Source organism: Tiliqua scincoides, chromosome 6 (genome assembly GCF_035046505.1).
Source record: "Tiliqua scincoides isolate rTilSci1 chromosome 6, rTilSci1.hap2, whole genome shotgun sequence".
Lineage (NCBI taxonomy): Eukaryota > Metazoa > Chordata > Lepidosauria > Squamata > Scincidae > Tiliqua > Tiliqua scincoides.
Window position 1 is genome coordinate 15,602,836 of NC_089826.1, and position 20,867 is coordinate 15,623,702.

Consider the following 20,867-nt stretch of genomic DNA (forward strand, 5'->3'; position numbering starts at 1 on the left):
GGTAAAGAAACATTTAACATCCTTGGCCTCTGCCTGGTCGCCTATAGGACTCCTCCAAGCTACACCAGATCTTCTGCTGGCATAGTCTTGAGGAACCTTCTTGGGGGGGAGGTGGTTCAGAGTTGGTGTGCACCACTGCACTGAGATCTGCCCCAGCCCCTGATCCCCACCCTTATTTGCCCCCACTGTCAGCAAAACCGCAGGGCACTGTTGGCCCTGTGTGACCTTCTGGGCCATGCACCAGCGGCAGTACTCTGCAGGCTGGTGGAGAGGGTGCCACAGCAATGTACAACGTGGACAGGATTGGGCCATTAGTGACATACTGAAGTCAACTTAAAGATTACTTTTGGAGGATAAAAGAGGCACATGAACCATCAGCAGTTACTACGCGATCTTACCACTGGTCCATGGAACCCATTATTATCTACTTGGATCAAGCCCAGGAGAGCGAATCAGGCCCAAGATGGGTCAGGATTGGGTGGTGCTGCTCTGTGCCATATACTAACCCCCTCCCTGGGCCCGAGCCAGCTTCATGGATCGACTTGGACTTGCACAGTGAGATCGCTGGTCCAGGTCTGAGTTGACCCATAGCAGCTGTTGGTGCTTACACTGGGGCAATTGGACAAAAGTCCCTTTATCCTGAGGAAACTTCCAGCTGCCAAAAATCCTGTGGGATACAGTGATAGCCGTGCCAGCACCACTGCATTGCTTCATGGGGATTTAGATAGGGTTGGGCTGTTGATCTGTTACCCTTTAATGTGCTACAAGACTTGTGTGCTTTTGCTGTAACAGATGGGGCAGCACAATCCTATCATGCCCTGGTACGGTAAGGCCAACTGGCCTGACCCATATCCAGAACAGGATTGGGGCCGGTTGCAGCTCAGCCAGGGGCAAGGGGAATTCCTTCCCCTTACCCAAGGTAAAGCCATAGCAGACCCAGTGGGGCCACTTGGATCTGTGCCACCTCAAGAAGTGGTGCAAATCCAAGCAGCCCAGAGCTGCTTCGAGCTGCCTGAGATTGGGGTTAGGATCCGGCAAAAGTGCTTGATCCTGCACAACCCCCACCCATCCATGGGCCTGCCTGCTTCCAGCACCTGCCCTTCCCTAACCCCAGAATGCCTCTCTCCTGCCCTCCGGACCTCCGTGCTGGCCTGAAGTGGCTGATGCGGGCTTACTTGAAGTGCCAGCTCTGCAGAGCTTGGGCCGGCCTCCCAGCTCTATTGGTGGCGTGAAAGTGACACCGTTGGGCCAGCACAAGTCCCTTGCACTGGCCCAAGTCATTCCCTGGATTGTGCCTTAACACAGCTGCCCTCTGGAAATATCACACAAGGATCCAATGTGCTACCATTGCACATACTGCTTCTTCTCCAGGTGTGCAAGATCTCATATCTGCAGGTTTAATATTTCTTTACAAACCAGTGTTATTGGCTATTCATCCAATTCCACTCCAGTGGTGCAACACTTGTGCAAATAGGCCATGAACTGCCCTCCACGGGAGATCAAAGTCTAGATCAAGTGGCTGCCTTGACAGCACCAAAGCTATTTGCTGGACAAATATGCATACATAATCTTTTTTTGCCTTCGAAAGCTGACAGCCACTCTGAGCTATTATGGCTTCAAAATCTCTTTGCGTGTAATGCAAATATCCTATTCCCAGAGCTGGCATGGTGGACTTTGAGAAGTATTTATCTCCCCAGGAACTCTGGTTAATTTAATATGGGATTCTGTTATGAATGTCCGTAAGAGTCCTCAGAAGGCTATATTTATAGACGCAGCTCTTCCTCTGGCTGAGTCCTGCTTCCAGGCTGTGAGAGATGGCCAGTCTTATAGCTCTCATTAGCGGTAATACGTTTGGCAGTTTTGCATGAATGGACAGGCCTCATGGCTTTTATGGCAGCATACGGACTTTAAGAATGGACTGTTTTCAGAAGAGACAGGATGACTGAATTTGTGGAAACTCTCTCACCTCTTCTCTTTTGACTGAAGCGGTTCTGTATCAGCCCTCTTTTCTTTCAGTGGGAGAAAAAAATAAGCTCTTGTGTGTAGTGATCTGCCCTTGTCATCTTGAATATCATTGTGCTTTCTTGCAGCCTGTGACCTTATGAACCATGGCATCCTGGCGCTTGTCAGCTCCATCGGCTGTACGTCAGCTGGGTCCCTCCAGTCTTTGGCAGATGCTATGCATATCCCCCACCTCTTCATCCAGCGGTCAACAGCTGGGACTCCAAGGAGTGGCTGTGGGACCACCAGGAGCAACAGGAATGATGACTACACACTCTTTGTCCGTCCTCCTGTCTACATCAATGATGTCATCTTGAGGGTTGTCACGGAATATGCCTGGCAGAAATTCATTATATTCTATGATAGCGAGTATGGTGAGTATTTACTCAATGTGTGCATGTACATAAGGAGTAATTGTTATAACCAAATGCATATAATGCTATGAAATGAAATTGCATTAAGATCTTTAAAATCTTCCGCTAGATTACATTCCTCTCTAAGCATTTTATGACAGTATTAGCATTTTACATAGTCTTTAGGGGGGAATCTAACCCCTCGTTCTGAAAGTCATAAACTTTAATGGTTCTGCCTAAAAATTCCTTTAAGTGCTGAACTGAGCAGCTAAGGGTATATTTTTTTTAAACGTGACAATAAGAAAAAGATTTGAGACCTTCCTGAACTTCAGTGTCATGTGTGAATACTGTTTATGTAGGAAAGAATTCAGAAAGGAAAATGTACATGCATCCTACACACATCTTTACATCTGTGTTAGGACGGAGCTTGTGTAAGCTATCATGTTATGAAATGACTGAACCAGCATCTTCTTTCACTTTGCTAGTGTTTATAGGGTGCCTTCTTGCAAGTATGAAGTAGAGGATGATAGCCATTCAGAGGATTAAATGGGTTTGCATAGGAACAGATCATCATCATGTGCTGTTGTCATTTAGGAAAAAATAATAATTAAAAATAGCAGTGGAAGCAAGGATTGCAAGATTGCTTTGTACATGTCCTAATCATAAGTGCTTAAGAGGGAAGAAGTCATTTGTTTTCTACCCAGGTAGGTTGAGGCAGAAGTCCTACTCTGAAGGTTTTATTCCAGAGAGTCTCTAGAGTCCAACTTTTCATATTTGAAGTTAGTAATTGAGTGTCATATTGACTGGCTCCATGAGAGGATTCCCGCCTTTTGTCATTTGAAGCATGGGCCTTTGCTAATTTCTTGAGTAAACTGGGGTGATTTCCTCTGCAGGAATTTTTTTCATGGAATACTTAACCCTCTACTTGGCACATGGATTGTGTGAGCTGTCCTGTGAAGAGCTGGTTGATAGATGATCTTGTGTTTGAAAAGACTAGATTGCTTTTGGATTCCTTCCATCTCTGTGATACTGCCAATGTATTGAACAGGGGTGCCAAACTTGTTTCATACAGAGGTTGATGTTAGCATTGATGGTGACTGCTGGGGGCCGGAAATGACATCATTAAGCAGATGATGGCCAGAAATAAACACTATGTTCTCACACAGAAACTCATTAGCTGCAGATAGATAGATAGATAGATAGATAGATAGATAGATAGATAGATAGATAGATAGATAGATAGATAGATAGATAGAGTCCATGTATTATATGCCATATGCTAAATAAATAAATAAACGCTGCAAATGACAGAAGATAAAATGTGCAAATCGGGGCCAATTGCTTCTGGAGGCTGCCTTCATCCCATGGGTCTTTATGTTTGACACCCCTGGTGTAGGAGGTAGACAGACTGCATAGAACCTATGCAAACCTTGACTCTATTACTACAAGGCCTATTACTTCTTAGGCCCTGTAGTAACCCATAAAGTTGTTGTTGTATTTTGGCCAGGCTTTGAGACATTACCAAATTCCTTTCTTGCTGAAATCTATTGACTATGCCATTGGTTCAAGATGTCTAGCACTTCCCAGTGGGTTGGATTTTGAGATTCAGACATGTCAGTGGATTCTACATGCTCCATAAGTTTGTGGAACATAAACAATGTATTTGCAATGTGTTATTGAGCAAGCATCAAGGAAATATGTGAAAATATTTTCAAAATGCATATTTAAAAACAAACCTTTGATTTTTGGTAATGGAAAAAAGCTATGGGAATTGTTAGTAGAAGAGAGAGATGTGGAAATCAAAGGAAACTGAGCAAAGTTCCAGTGAAACAGAAAGAGAGCCATCTGTTCTTTGCCGAACGGAGAACTGCAGAATCCTATGCTATGCATGTCTAAGGGGAGCCATCGAAGGCACAGGGTAGCCAGCAGTGGGAAGCAGATCTCAGAAAACAGGGGGGGGGGGAAAGCATGAATTAAGAACCACAAAGCAGAACCAATTACATGCAGCTGATGGGCTCCATCACTTCCCGCTGGAATGGTTATTTCATGCTCAGAACCAACATTTCAGGTTGGGAGACAGCAGGCCTGTCTGCCTGCCTGGCGCAAGTCAGGCTCAGTTCTGCCACAATTTCCCCCATATAGAACAGTTAGGGAGATTGCTTGGGAAGAAGGGAACTGGTTGTGAAAGGGGTGAAAAGATATTTTAGAGAGTATTGGATCATAAGAGAGTATTTAAAGTTATAATAAGGTGATGGGATATGATAGACGCTGTAACTGAGGGAGGAGTACTTAAAATACCAATGGATTGTAAAAGACATGGGAAAGGAAGTGAATGTCTTTTGCAGTGGGTTACACAGCTACGCAGGATGATGGAGTGTTGGAGGTGTTCAAAGAAAGGGAAAGAAGAGTTCACTTTGAAATGGAGGGCTGGAAAAACTCAAGAAGGCCACATGGCCTTGGGAACAAGGATGAGATAACACACAGGTGCAAAAGATGAGATCATGCCACAGGTACGTGCAAGAGTTCTGATTGGTCCAGCATTCTGAGCTGACCAAGCATGACTCAGCAGAAGCAAGGGATTATGACTGGCAGATCTTTCTATAAAAATGAGCTGAGCCTTTGCTCTGGGTCCCCTCGGGGTTGGCATATGCCAAGGGGAAATTCTGTCGCTCTGAACATCGAGATGGTAACAATGTAACCTGTACGTAGGCATGTAAGTAGTGCAGACCTAGCTAGCTTTCTTGTTTTCTGTGTAGCAATGAGCGTACTGACATTTCCTTAGTTGCCCTTGAGAAGCCCACTAAGATGGGCGGCAACTTCTGATGTACTAACCTCAGTTATTAATCAAGTATTTACTCTGACTTTTGGAGTGGTGTGTGCTCAGGGTGAGGGTGGAATGACAGTAGAACCGGAGTGCTTGCTAGGGCAAGCATAGATAGAGTTGGGGAGTCCCAAATCCTTGACACTGGTGTGAAGGGGAGAGAAATGAATTTAAAATCCATTTCAAGGATCAATCCTGACATAGGTCTGAATTGATGTTAAATAGGTCATAGGAGAATTTTTTGAAGGCCGCAAGCCAGGATTTGGTAATTGTCAGAGCACTAATTTTTCAAGTGCAGTTGCTAAAAACATAAATGAATAGTGTTGTGTCTTGAAATTGTCATGCGCTTAAATTACATCTTTTGCCTTTGCCAATGTGGACCATTAGCTGAGAACACCTTTGCATGGTTTCTTCAGATTCCACATATTAGTTGCCTCTTCCACATATAAGAGTTGACACTTTCAGTCTCCAAATCTAGGTACTCCTTCTTGAATATAACTGGTGTGGGACAGAGGAGTGTTCCTCTGCCCCAGGCACCTTGCTTGGCAGATTCAGGGGCTATGAAATCTCTTGGGCAGATAATCCTGGCTCAAGGTCATTCTCAGAGGTCGCTTTTATGGGAGGAGGGTGGAACAGAGGCAGGAAGGGTGGAAGAGGGGGGTGGATCAGGCCCAGGAGGGGGAATGGAATCAGCAGAGCAGGCCTCCGCCATATCCTATCCTAAACAGCTGGCGCAAATCCAAGTAGCCCAGGTGGGAGGGCAGGTTGGGCTTTACTTGGGATGGGGTAATGCCCCAAGACTTCCAGCCTTCTAGCTTTATCATAAGCTATCCTGGGTACAGCTGAGCACATGTGGCCCCACTGTGCCAGCAGAGGTTAGAATTGGGCTGCCTGTTGAATGGGTAAGGGTGTTCACATGCTAAATAACCTCGGTACACCTTTGTACTCATGTTCAAACATTGTTAATCTGTACTTGGGTGCAGTTATTCACATTTTTATCTCAGTGCAGGTATGATGTCTGCATGAGATGTGCACAGATCACACTGGTCGACAAAATACAACTAAATTTTTGGCACGAAGGCAAAACTGTCTGATCCTAGTAGTACTTTTTATGCTGAATTCAAATATGTTACTAGTGTCTCTATCATGTAGGGATTTTTAGTGACACACAGGTTAAATCTGGGGGGAAAACATATATTTATATACATTTATAACACTATTCATACTATCTAAGAAACTGAAAGTTGGTGGTTTTCTTCTGTATTTATCTTCTGGAACGTCCCTCTTAAGTGTCCAACGATAGTCAGCAAACATGCTATAACTCAGTGGTTCCCAAACTGTGGGTTGGGACCCACCAGTGGGTTGTGACTTGAATTTTGCTGGGTCATGAAAGTGGCAAGCTAATAGCTTGACAAGGAAAATGTTTTTAGCCCTATGGAAACTGAAACAGAGCAGCATGTGCATGTAGGTGACTGTGCCTTGGTCCAGTTCACTACTGGCACAGGTTGCTGAGATGAGGGACATGTTTATGTGGGTCATGCTGCAAAACGTGTCCATCTGTGACCTACCTGCCAGTCAGTCAGGCTGCAGTCCTGTCCACACTTTTCTGGGAGTATGCTCCATTGACTATAATGGAACTTACTTCTTAGTAGACAAGCATAGGATTGGGTCTATATCGGGGTGCTCACACTTTTTTGGCTCGAGAGCTACTTTGAAACTCAACAAGGCCCGGAGATCTACCAAGGGGGAAGGAAGCATCTGACAGACACCCCCTTTGATGTATGGAGCCCCTGCTGGACCAAGTCAGAGGAGGCCCACCAAGTTCAGCTTCCTGTGCCCCACAGTGGCCCACCAGATGCTTCAGGAAGCACCAGGAGGCCTCTCCTCTCTCCCCACCCCACATACTGGGGGCAGCCACAGGTCCCCCTAAGAGGCACATGCCCAGCCTTGCTGCACTACGGGGGGAGGAGCTCCCCACTCCTCGCCCCCCCAAACTCTTTGTGGCTGCGCCCCGAGACCAGCAGGGAGAGGGAGGCGTCGCAGGTCCTCCTCGGAAGGGGCGGGGGGCTTCCCTGTTTCCATGGAGAGGGGCTGCGCATGCAGACGGCATGCGGGGGAGACGCTGCTCCCACCGGCCCTCCTCCTGCAGCAGCGGGGAGGCCAGGGGGGTCATCTCACCTGTCAGCCCCGACCGAGAGCGGCAGCGGCCGCAGCACTTACCTCTGGGCTCCTACAGGGGCGGCTGGGCCGGGCATGGCTGGGCTGGGTTGGGCTGGACCTGACTGGAAGGGAAGGGGAGGGTCACTCGGGGCCTCCCGCAGCAACCGCCATCAGAGCAACTCCATCTCGAACTCCCGCCCCTCCCCCTTCCGCTACGGAGCCCCAGGAAGCGCCTCAGTCCACTGCAGCCCAGCTCCCCCTCCCGCCACCGCCCACTTTAGCTCCTGCTCTTCCCGCATGCAGCGCCACGAAACTGATGAAACTGACTAGAGTCTACTCTAGGACAGAAGTCATACTAGGACAGAAAAGCAATGGCTGTTCTCCTTTGAAAATAATTGCTAACTGCCATATTTTCAAAGGGAGAGTGTTCATTCATCCTTTTCCCTGTTTGCTTTGATACAACAGGAGATCTTTTGCACAAACTAGGCACAAACGAAATTTAATTAATCTACAAATAACTTGAGTCACCATCTTGAAACTTAAATATTGCAGATGGTGCTTCTACCAATTTTCTGATATCTCATTCTAAGTGATCCTGTACTCCTCCTCAGTTTATCTTCTGAAAGAAGGAAACACAGTCCGACTTACATGCTGGTAAATGGAAGAACTGTGTTTACGTTTTCTTAGAAGCAGCGCACCTTCTTTGCCCAAGTTATTTAATTTCAGTTTTAAAAAGAAATACTTAGCTGGCATTATTGAAATTATGTCTAGCAGTATCCTTGCTAGATGAAGGAAAATGAAGCCTTTGGTGTTTATAATAAATCTCACTGCAGAAAAACTGGGCTACAATCCAGAATAAATATCTCTCTAATCCAAATATCTCAGAATTATACAAAAGGGCCGCATTCATTTACATATCCATTTATCAGTGTCATAGGTTTTAAGTTCAGCACACTGGAATTGTGTTTGATTCTTATCTTGGCTATCAGTGATTGCCTTTCATTAGAGGAATGATGGAGCAGAATTTGTATTCGAAATTATGTGTGTCTGCAGGGCAAAGTGTTATTTGCATTCTGTTCTGCTTTGTAAAGTAGCCCAAATTCTTTTCTTTTTAAAATTTAAATGAACCTACTCATTTTATTTATTAAGAGAACAGAGAAAAAGGGTCCCTATTATTTCTGATGGATAGAAGACTCCAGTCTTCGTAAAATTCCCTTGCCAACAAAGAAAATAGAAATCTTTGACACAAGTTATTATTTCCATATAAGTCCTAATTCGTCAGTTGAAAAGGAAAGGAAAATGAATCTGAAAGTTAAGCAATACCTTTCATTGATAATACATTTAAAATATGATGACTGTAGGAAACGGAAAAAAAAACCCTAATGAAATTAAACGGAGTATCCATTTTAAATAAGTTAGAACAATCAGGTACTGTTTGTAACACTACAGAGGGGGAAAGGATAAAGTAATTAATGCTGCAACAAATGATTGTGTTAACTACTGTATATGTATACTGGTCGACCCTCATTAACTGCAGGATTGGTACCCACGGATTTGAATACCCACAGGTTCTGAACCCACAGTGTGGGTGACCTGTAGCCCTCCAAACCCAACTGGTCTGAACCCAAAAGGTGGGCGAACTGTAGCTCTCTGAACCCGACCAGTTCTCTGTCTGGTCCGGAGACTATTCAGAGGGTCCAAAATGACTTCCTGCTTTAGACTGAAGGCCAGAAGTCATGGTTTTCCGCCCTCTCAAGGCCAACAGAACTGCCTCTGTAAACGACTGGAGCACAGTTCCTGTTGGGATCTGAGGTTCCAGGTGGCCCCGCAATCTGTGGATTCAAACATCCACAGATTTTGATATCCACAGGAATTCCAGAAATGGAACTCCCACGGCTAATGAGGGCCAACCTGTGTATGTATATAAAAGTCCTGGTCACTCTCTAGTCTGACTAAGAAACTGAAATAAGGGTGGACATGAAAAGATAGGGCTATGTAGATTTGGTCTGGCTCAGTTTTCAGTGCCTTACTAAGAGAGAATTATATGGCCTACAGTATGGGATATGAATGAGTTGGGTTAAAATCTGTCCATCAGAGCGGAAACTGGAGTCACTAGGGCCAAAGAGCAAGTTTAGCTCCCAACTGACTGATTCACTTAAGCGCACCCTTTTAATTTTTCAGATACATGCGGATGGTTTAGTGATGAGGCACATTTGAAATTGGGGCAGTTCCAGATAACTATACTTCAGAATGCCTAAACCCATGTTGAGCTGGGTCCAGATTCCTTACCATTTGGTCCTGGCTTGCAACAGACTGCACCCCTGCCAATCTCACCACCCTTTTCCCAAACAGACAAAAAAAAATCTGCCCACTAGCCCTCCCTCTACCCAGTTCTGTCCCCTCCCCGCCTTCCCCTACCCTCCCCCTGCCCCCAAAAGCCTCCCTGCTGCCAAGTGGGGATACTCACTGCCCAGCGCTCCACTGACACATCCTTCTGGCAGTGGCACTGGGTATCTCTCGCTGGTGGGAAAATGCCTTATGGTACTATTTTCAACACCCAGTGCTGGTGGTGGGGCTGGAGCTCCAGTTAGGATCAGGCCCTAAGTGCCTAATCTTATGGATATCTATTCAGAAATAAGGTTCATAATAGCTTCCAGGTAAGAGAGGATCGGATTGCAGCCTGATACAAGGGTTGATATGGTGAGCAAGTTTTCTCTTAATCCTGTGCCTAGATTTAAGGCAGGGAAGAAAAGTTGACTTTCTGGGACTTCTTTGGACAGACTGCTTGCTCTCTGATTATACTTGGCAGGAATGCATTTGAATGCATCTTCTTTGCCATAGTAGTAAATTCTTCATGAAGAAAGCAATCAATCATATGGGAGGAACTTAATTGTAAGTTCTGTGCCGTTTTACTGTCTGGGCATTTTGCAGGTCTCAGATTAAAAGGAAGACATTTTCACAGTTTGAAAACATTCATTTTTAATGTTTTATTGGTGTGAAGACAGGCGGAAGTGTTCTCTGCATTTGTTGAAAGGTAGAAAGAATTGTCTTCTTTCTTAGGGAATATGTTTTATCTCATTTCCCATTCTCTTTTATGTTGACTACATATTATTTTAAATCCTCTTGGCACTTTGCACATAAAAATAAAGGGCAGAAATTCTGTACTTGTCTACACTTTTGTTCCACTCTCCTCTTCCTTTTCCCCCCTTGGCTTTGGAGGCAGGCAATAGTTGTTTCTGTATGTGCTAGTTTGGAGGCTAGCCAGAATGATGGACATTCAGGATAATCTATGCATTCACCAAGTAGTTAGCTATTTGATTTTTTTTTTTTAAAGAACCACTTAATTCAAGGGTAAGTTGTAAAATGCTTTTGTGTCCAATTTTAAGAAGGGAAATGACAACTGAAGCTTTATCCAGCATAAGGGAACAGGCTGCCCTGATCTTCCTATGCTAGCTAGTTTAGGGGAAGAGCTGTAGCCTACTGTTAGAGTACATGTTTTGCATATCTAAGATCCCAGTTCAATCTCTGCCATTTCCAGTTATAAGGATCTCAGGTAACAGAGTGTATTGAAACAGTGGAAGATCTGTTGAGGTGGTAGGATGTGGTGCCTGCAGTGGCCCCTTTAAGAGTTAAGGCCTGGGCTTTCAGCAAAGGGTGTACTGCACAGCTGCAGCCACTAGAGGCAATGAGGTCCCTAGGGATATAAGGAGCATCTGAGGGAGGAGGGGTTTGTGGGTTGTAGTGGAGAGAGGGGAGGCTAGCTGAATGGACTGACTGACTTTGTGGCTAAGGACCTACTGGACTGTTGACTTATGGCTCTGCCTTGTGGACTGACCTTCTGGCCAATTGGCTCATGGACTGACCCACGACTCTGCTAACCAACCAACAGACTGGCTAATGACTTACTGGACTTTTGGACTGATTATCTGGCTCACTGACCAAGGGACTACTTGAACAGGCTGCAGAGAGCTGAGGTGTGCTGCTGTACCTAGAAGGACTGCTGCCTTAGGAACTGGGAGGTGGGATCTCTGCAGTTTAAACAGGCAAGCTAGCCTGGTGGCAGAGTCTAGTAGTACTGCTGTAGAGAACTGGGGCCATTGTTGAGGAACGAAAGGGGAGCTAATTAGCTTAGAGTGGGCATAAGTTCCCTAGGTGAGGCTTGGATTGGAAATCCCTTGCTAAAACATTGGAGAGCTACTGCCAGTCAAGAGAAAATGTTGGGCTAGATGGAGTAAATGACCTGAATGGAAAAAAAAAGCCACATCCTATGAAAATCACCACTAGGACCTGACGTTCTCTTAAACAAAGAAGATGCAGAAATGTGTGGATATTTAGGATAACTGTAGAAAAAGAATCAGAACCTGGAAAAGCATGCTCCATGTCAACCTGACTAGCTCCCTATAAATGCACATATTGTGCATTCAAATGCACTGATTTGGACCTGTTTCAGACTTTCTTAAAATGGGGTGACCAAACTGGATGGACTGACTGTATGTATGTATGTGTGTGCCACCTTCCTCAATAGACTCAAGGCCATTTACATAGGCAGGATATGTAAGTCCATTTTTTTAATGAGATTTTTACAAACATTATTCCATGAGACATATCATAGAAACCTCTGTTTCACCAGATGTTTGGAGACCACTGACCTATATTAAGCCATGTTCTCTGAGTCTTCTTCAAAGATTATATATGCAAATACTATTTGCCTGTATACCTACATTAGTTTATCTGTACGTAATTACCTGTATGTAGATAATTTCTATCAGCATCTACCTTCAAAATAATTGGTAGTATCATAAGAAAGTTAGTTGCAGCTAAACACCATTGAACTCAACAAGACTAGGTAGTTGTAGATAACTTAAGTCCCATTTGGTTCAGTGGTACTTGAATCAGTCCAGTGTGTAGATATAGGCCCTTACTTTGTTAAATCTCTTGCAAAATCAACTAGCCTGATTTTAGCTTTTAATTGTATTCGTGCTTTGGTTTGCCAGTTCCAGTACATTTACTTTCTAACTTGCTTCTTGCAGTATGTGTGAGATCATGTTCCTACTCCCATATGGTTTTACAGTGTCTGTCATCTAACAACTATATATAACTTGTTACTGTATTTAGGAGCTGGATAGTGATTTAAAATAGATGCATCCAGAAAAAAGAAACCACATCAAATTATAAGACATTCCTTATAAGACACCCGGGGCAGTGGGTGACAAAATTATGTTGTCCTTTTTCTGTCTATCCACCTGAAGATGCAGTCATGAGATAATGGTGAAAACATATTCCCCCCCCCCCCCATGATTTTACATTGCAATACAATTATAATAAAAGGCCATAAATTTATCCCATGCCCTTTCATTTATTGCAAATGCTTATTTTGGGGGCGGGGAGGGTGTGCTTTTCAACAGCCTGATGAATGTAAAATTCTTAAGGCTGTCTTTAGACTCTTTTTTTGTTGTTTCTTAATCATTTGGCTCCTTGCCAAGTGCCAGTATAACTCATCTACTTTGTCTTCATAAGCATATAATTAATTCAATCTTATCATTGCACTATTTCCTTTTGTTAGTATGTATTATTTCATCTGAAAAAGTATGGGGAATGCATATAATGCAATTTATAGGTCACTGCTCTGCATTACAAATTGGCTTTTAGTCATTGCAACTTACTTTACAATGTATGCTTCTGCTAAAAGAGACAATTAAGTATCTGAATGTTCATTCTTATCTGGATTCCCTTTGATATAGAGTTACTGGAGGGACCAGCCGCTTAAATAAACTTGAATAAAGTCTGACAGTATGTACTATTTAGAAATAGGATGTGAGTTCAGAACCTATTTTTGTAAGTAGGTGGATGAAAATGATGTGAAAACAGTGTATTTCATCATCATTTAAAACCAGGACAGATAGGCTAATGAATGTCAAGTAAAGATACTTTTTTCTGGTCTGGCAAATGAATCAATCTGAAACTGAAGAGTAAGACTAAGAGTCCGATCCTGAGTTCCCCAGCACCAACGCTCCAGCCCCACTGCTGGTACTGAGCATCATAAAAACACCGTAAGGCACTCTGACACCTGTGGGAGACAGGCCAGTACAGCTGTAGCTGGGCTTCAGCACCAGACGGATAAGGACGAGGAGTGCTGGGCAGTGAGCTCCCCCCCTGGGTGGTGGGAAGACTTTTTGAGGTGGGGAAGGGGTGAGACTGCGAGAGAGGGTGGGCCAAAGGGTAGATTAGGTCCCGGAGGGGGGCAGGGATGGCAGCAGAGGCTGCTGCCAAATCCTATGCCCCTCTCAAGCTGAGCTGCCTGACACAGGCATCCTTGGTTCTGTGCCTGCTAAATAGCGGGTGCAGATCTGAGTAGATCCATTGGAGTCAGTGGCATTCTACCCGGGTTAGAGAACCAAGGTTCCAATGTTCCTGGGTCCTCACCCCGTGACCAATGTGCCCTCACCCCGAGGAAACTCCAGTAGGTGCACTAGCCCCATGGGATACAGCGGCAGCTATTTTGGTGCCGCTGTATGCCATGGAGCTGGGGCAGCATAGGGTTGGGCTGCAAGTAGCCAATCCTGAGTCCTAGCTATGTGAGAAACTCCTTTCTGAAATGTTACTAGTTTCATTTCAGACTTTTTGCCCCCAATTAAACTCCTCAGATGTTTGTCCATAGCATAACCATTTACATTTGCCTCAACATTTTATTTTTTTTCCTGTAGTTTCATTCATGACTAGCTGTGTGCATCAAGTGTGCCACAGGATGGATTTCCTGTAGGACATCCGGTACTGATGAGAGGAAAATGGCACCCACACCAGCTAATATTTATTATTATTATTAACAGTATTTATATACCGCTTTTCAACTAAAAGTTCACAAAGCGGTTTACAGAGAAAAATCAAATAACTAAATGGCTCCCTGTCCCAAAAGGGCTCACAATCTAAAAAATATAATATGGCACGTTCAGTGTGTGGATGTGGAGAAGCCCCCTGAGAAATTTGCTAGTTGTAGCAAATTCATTTTGTTTCCCTCATATCTTCTCATTCTTTTCCAAACAGGAACCTCCAGAAGTGCAGTGGGGTCAAGGTGAGAGGTGCAGGGCTTGGAAGAGTGGGAGGCAGGAAGGAAGGGATCGATGAAGACCTATGGGGGTGTGCTGTTATTTTGGAAGGGCTGATATTTCATTAAACATCATGCTAACATTGATTGTCTGTGTGTTAATCCTCTGTCCTCAATTCTGCATTTGGATATTTGTTAATGGATATTACCAAATCCACAAACTCAAGTCTCCAGTAGTACTCTCTAGCAAGAAGGATCTAACCCTTAACATTTCCCCTAGAACTTTCTACCACTTGTAGAAATGAGAAGTAAAAATGGGTACTTCTGAAAGGGTGGAAAATGTGATCTGTAGAAAACTTTTATAGCAGCAAGCTTTTAGGTCTCCAAACTGGAGACCACTGCATTACAGGAAAGGTCTCTAGCACAACTGGCACTTACTGTTCTGCTGGGGAGCCGCTCTCCACCACCGATCTCCCCAAAACCAAGCTCCAGCCCACTGCGCCTGCCCAGAAATCCAGGCACAGTGGCTGTTGGGATGATGGAACCTGGAAGTAGTAGACCAGAGCTCCGTTTGGGGGAGAACTGTGGCAGGGAAGTAGAGCTCCCCTATGGAATAGTAACCACTGTACATGTGGACGAGGGTAAAGGCAAGGCGCTGGATCTGGCCCACGTGACAGGGTCTGGAGAGCCTGACACCTCAAAGATTCCTGTTATTGCAGCATTGCTAAAATTAGCTGTTAGAGGTGGGAGCCCTTTCTGATTCTCCAAGAGTTAAAGCCCCAAGCAGTAGAAAGTTTTATGGGATAATTGACAGTGTTAAAACTGGACCAATAAAGGCTTCAGAGATAAACTAACTATATAGTTAAGGGCAATAGTAAATAAACTCTCTATAAGCCGGTCCATCTGGCATTCGGTCCAGAAGAGGCTAGCTGCATTTCAAGGGAGCTCAGAAACATCTCCTCTTGTACAGAAGTTACTTGTTGATGGATACATCCAAGAGATTTAGGAGCACATGCAGCATTTCAAATGCACAGATGCATCTACATATCCTGCTCTGATTTAGCACCTGGCACAATTATTGCGTTTGTCTAACCAGCTCACAGAAATAAAAATAAATACCCATCTGTCTTCTAGTGCTAAGGAAGTTCTTTTAATAAAACTGAGGAAGCTGTTCACATTAGGTGGTATGTATCCATAGTGGAGTCAAGAGAATAATTCACAGATAATTATCTGAATGAATTTAGCCTCTCAGTTCAAAAATAGTTTTCCTTTTCAATCAAAGGCTCCATAATTTTTTTTTTATTTTTATTTTTGTCTTCAGCATTCCATATGTGCCACTGTTGGGAGAATCAAACTGATGGTTAGACTTTTTGCTTGGACAAGAATTTTTGAATATCTGAGGCACCAATCCTATCAAGCGCCCATGGCAGTAAATCTCACAATCTGCTGCCATAGGTCCTGGCGCAAAAGCTGTTCCACTGTCACAACTAATTGAAGAAATGGCCAACAGCTCTGCCCACATGCGAAACTTACTCAGATGTTTCACTGGCCCAGGGAAGGTGACAGAGGGGGTGGTTCATGGACGGTTTGTGGGCTGGGAGTGGGAGAGTGTGGGGCGGGCTGGAGGTAGTGGGGGAGTAGGGGGCGGGCTGGATCTCAGTGGCAAAAGCGCAATGCCACATCCTTTCCCCCATGTTCCAACCCACCCTGCTCCTTGCTCTTCTTGGACCCAGAGGAGGCCATATGGCCTACAGAAGAAGGTTTTTTTTTTTTTTTAACATGTCTCGTTGGCCTTGGTCTCTCTCCCACCATAGCATGTAGCATGTGCGCCATTGGCGCAGTTGCATGCTATCGAGGGGTGGCTGTTAAATAAGTAGGTCCTGCTGCATCCCCAGACAAAGCCACTGCTTTCCAGTGGCATCAAAGTGGCACACTTTTTGTAGCTTTTACTTTCAGGCAAGTTGTCGCTAAATAACAGTTTTACCTTGGGTCACACTATACTAAAGGTTACTTCTTCTTGGCAGCTGCATCGCCGTTAATGTTCAGGCTGCTTCGACTGGAACAGTATTTAAACATCTGAACTAGACCCACACATAAGAACCTCCTCTGTCTCTCGCCCCCCCCCCCGCCTCTGTGATCTTCACTCTCTCTGTTGCTTCATCTAAGCAGCTGTGTCCTCTTCCTCTGCTCCCTCTGCCATCTTACTCCCAGCTTGATTTTCCACCTCTTCCTTTGCTGGCTCCACCATCTTCCTCTCCATTCTCTTCCTTACCTCTTTGCCCACCCACTCTGCTGGTTTCCTCTCCCTCTCAGCTTGTTTCCCCTTTGCTCACTCCTCTTTCTCACTTTCTGGTCGTCTCCTTGCGTCTCTCTACACTCTCTCTACTCTTTCTGTTTGCTTTCACTTCCTATTGACCATCCTCCTTTCCTCTTCTCTTCTCCTGTTTTAAATCTCCCTGCTGCTCCGCCTATTCCTCCCAGCTGGAAGCAACTCTCTCTACTGAGCTGCTGGTGCTCCAGCTTCAAGAGTTCTTTGCCAATTACTACATCACCAAGTGCAGGTGCACAGAGCCATGGCTCCAGCTGGATCCCCATGACGGTGGCCAGGCAGGATGGCCATGCCAGGCTTAGATGGAGATAGACTGAGGCACAGTCCTAACCAACTTTCTGGCGCTGACATAGCTGTGCCAGTGTGGTGTGCACTGCATCATGCAATGAGGAGGCAGTCAAGGAAGCCTCCTCAAGATAAGAGCATGTTTGTTACCTTACCTTGGGGCTGCATTGCAGCTAGGTCAGTGCTGGAAATTTGGTTAGGATGTGCCTGAACCTCAAAAGTAAACCCTGAGTTTGGAGCTACTTTAGATTTTGCTGTGCTAGAACTACTAGAAGGCATGAAGTGGACTTGTAAACTTTATTCAGTGTTGCTTGAAAAGAAAGACTGTTGATGGCATAAGTGCACTCCACAAAGACAGGAGATTTGTTAAGGAGCCATCCACAACTGATTGCACACTCTTGTCTGGAGTTGCAGTTGTTCTACAGCAGATGGCAGAAGCCAGAATGGAAACAAAAACAATGTAAAACCGAAATGTGAAGGCCTGGGAAGGAAACTTGTAGTCTGGTACAAACTTGTGCTGGCACAAAGGAATATATATAAACCATTTCTGTCCAATGTTGCATATATGCAACAGGGATCAATTGTGTACATATGTGGGCCGGGAAGAAAATTGGAAACTTAGGCTGCAATCCTAACCATACTTTCCTGAGAGCAAGCCCCATTGAATAAAATAGGACTTACTTCTGAGTAGATCTGGTTAGGATTGTGCCCTCAGCTATTCTGGCCTCCTATAGGATGCTACTAGAATCACCTTCAGGGAGACTATTCCCTGCTGGCTGTGCAGAAAATGAACTACATGTGGGGTGAAATAGCTTATGGGTCCTGATCCAGACTGCTTAGGGTGCACCTTAATGGGATAATTCCATGGACATTTCTTCCAGTTATGCCCATCTTTCCGTGACACAGATGTGTCACATCTTTCCGTGACACAGTTATGCCCATCTTTCCTTCTTATCACAGAGAAGAGGCGCAATGGCCACATTTGACTGTTTTGTGGCAATTTTCTACACTGAAAATCCCTTTGGGTCAGTATAGCAGAGCAAAGCAATTAATCAAATGACCAATACAGATAAATAAATATGATTGACACAAGGCCTGCCTAGGCTGGAAAGGGTTGACCTGTGGCTTGTAACCTGAAGCACATTAACAGTCCCAAGGGAACATGGACAGCAAGTGCGACATCTTGTGCAGAAAACTCACTTTTCTCCGGGTCCAGTTTGAGCTGTGCCTCCAAAGGATGCAGTACATTTCCATAGTGAAGACCTCTTACTGCTGCAGCTATCACTGTGCAAAGAGGATGACTGCAGCAGACTCACAAAGCACTGTTGATAAGAATGTGGACAGTGTCATTTGTTAACACAACTGTTTCCCTCATCAGCAGTGGAAACAAAGCAGCCTTTTGCATAAATCACCCCAACGAATAATTCTGAAACACATTTCCTTTCAACAGGATAATTTGATATTTTCGGAGGCAGCTTAAGAAGGAAAAGGTTTTACGGCTTCTAATGCCGTTTCCTACCTATAGTTTAAAGGTGATATATATGAATTACCATATGCTCAGTTGGTAACTCTGGATTTTCTGTTATCCACAGTTTATTTGTTTTGTACTTTTCCATTAAGTTTAGAAAAACCTGGGGAGTTTGCTTTGCTTTGTTGTCTTTATCAGGGAACAAAATCTTCCCCAGCCTCTCTTCTACAACTGGTCAGATTAGTCATTGGGAATGCAGACTTATCTGTTCAGGAATCATGTATTCATTTTTCATAAGTTTGGATGAACACATTGCAGCCTCATGGTTGTTCATTTGCTGTCTAGTCATTTTTCATATCTGGTGATAGATGGTCCGAAGTTTCGGCTTTCGCCTTGGATGACTTAGACTATGGAAGTAAGAAAATAACCATTGCAAAAACAGTGAATGAAGACTGCCAGCCTAGTGGACAACAAGTGCTATGGTGTAAATATGGCAAATAAGTACATATTCAAGGATGCCGCCCACTCATTCTCACTATACAGGCATGCCCCGGTATCTGCAGGAGTTCCATTCTGGAACCCTCTGCAATTAAGTGAAACCACAGATAATTGGGGACACCCCTGCCCTCTAGAAGTGAGGGGATAACTGAAACTGTGGGTGTGGGATCCGTGGATATGCCCCCCCCCGTATAATTTACAGCAGTGGTTTTCAAACTGGGGCATTGCAATGCCCCAGCCTGAAGGCCCTGGCCTCTGCCCCCTTAAGAGGCAGGGGCAGTGAGGAGGCAGGGAAGAGGCAGCTAACAGGGCTTCAGGGACTGAGATGCACTCACCAGTCCTTGCAGCAGCCATCCTGGGGTGCGGGGAGCCCTGCATGAGCATCTGTAGGGCTCCCCAGGCTTCTAAAAGTGAAAGTGGAGCGACCGAGTCACAAGTCTCCACCCCCCATGACTCTAAAACAAGTCCTTAACAGGGGCACTTTCCAAGTCACCTGGGAAGTTTTTGTGACTCGAAAAGACTCGAGTCATGAGACTTTTTGAAATGCGTGTCAGGAGCTAAAAAAAACAAGGCTGCTGCCGGGGTGTGTGTGTGGGGGAGGAGTTCTCTTTAATCACTCCCCTGCTGCCCCATCCCATATGTAAAGAGGGCAGGAGGGGGTGGAAGGGACTGAGTGAGAGCCGGGACAGAAGCAGCAAGAGGGAGGAGGGTCACACTCAGCAGCTGTGAGACTTATTAGGATGATCCAATCCTTTGCAGCTGTACTCAGGAGTAGTCCAACTTTAGCCGAACATTCATTGGGACTTCCTCCCCCCAAGTAACAGCAGAGCTCACAGAAGCCATGCAACTGGAAAGCATGATCTCTAGGAACCCAGCCTCCTTTTTCCCTGGGCTTTTCCAACCAATTCCAAGGGAAAAACCCTTTGGGCTAATCCTCCTGCCTTCTCTCATCCAAAGAAACAAACCAAACCTCCCATCCTTTGTCCAGTGACCATGGGTTCCTTCCTTGCCCCCGCTCCCATTCAGTTGTGCCCTTCCTGTTCAGATGCTAAAGCAAAGATTAACCCTTCCCTGCCTCTTGGCTGGAACTTCCCTGTTGCTCATCCAGTCTGAATGATGGCCCCACAAGATTTTTCAGACCATGAAAACCGTAAGCAAGCACACCCAGACACAGACAGACTGCATATGTTGGGATGAATGTCAAGTCAGGTGCCCTTGACGCGTGTCTTTTGCTGAATCTTCCACACACATGTCTCGAGTGTACACAAGTCAGTGAAAAATACTGATTTTTGCAATTCAGCCTCGAGTCACCTGACTCAAGTTCCCATCCCTGTCCTCAGCTATCATTCTCTGCAACAGAACCATGTGTTGCCTTGTTACCTGCTTGATAGTGACCCAGAGCTTCAACGATAAACATGTTCAGCTATATATTTGGGGGATCAGGCATAGAGTTTTACAGTGCACTTAAAAATCAGGCACATTTGTAGTAGTTCAGATAATTGTGTTGCTTCTTAAATTGGCCTTGAAGTGCCAAAAAGACCTCTAACAGCACTGATTAGACTGAATTTAATTCCCCTGATTTAGACACTAAATAGGAGCTGCAATTAAGCATCACTGACTATCTTTTGGAAGTATATTTTTAGAATGAACATGCACTGAAGCAGCATTAAAGCATTCTTCAATGCATTTTGCTGCTTCAAACTTGCTGAAGTATCGGGCTCTAAATCCAGCAGTCACATCCCTTGGTTACTGATGATAAGTCCACTGCCTTTTTTGGTTGCTGCTTGCATTTCTCTGTCTTACTTTGAAACTGATCTGCAGGTTGCAGATGAGTCTGAAATTTTCTGCCTTCACAGAACCCTTTCCACAACATCTTTGCTAAGGAGGAATTCCTGAGTATCTGCTATGAA

At 44.9% G+C, this 20,867-nt stretch overlaps 1 protein-coding gene across 2 annotated transcripts in view; it reads left to right on the forward strand.

Moving 5' to 3' along the window:
• GRID2 (glutamate ionotropic receptor delta type subunit 2) overlaps positions 1–20,867 on the forward strand; it is a 997,958-nt gene that overhangs the window by 550,821 nt on the left and 426,270 nt on the right. Inside the window, exon 3 of one of the 2 annotated variants that reach the window (XM_066632190.1) lies at positions 2,091–2,375. The exons of the other annotated variant lie outside the window; for it this stretch is intronic. Within the exon in view, the coding sequence (XP_066488287.1) occupies positions 2,091–2,375 (285 nt within the window). The remainder of the gene's footprint in view (positions 1–2,090; positions 2,376–20,867) is intronic. 2 annotated transcript variants of the gene reach the window in all.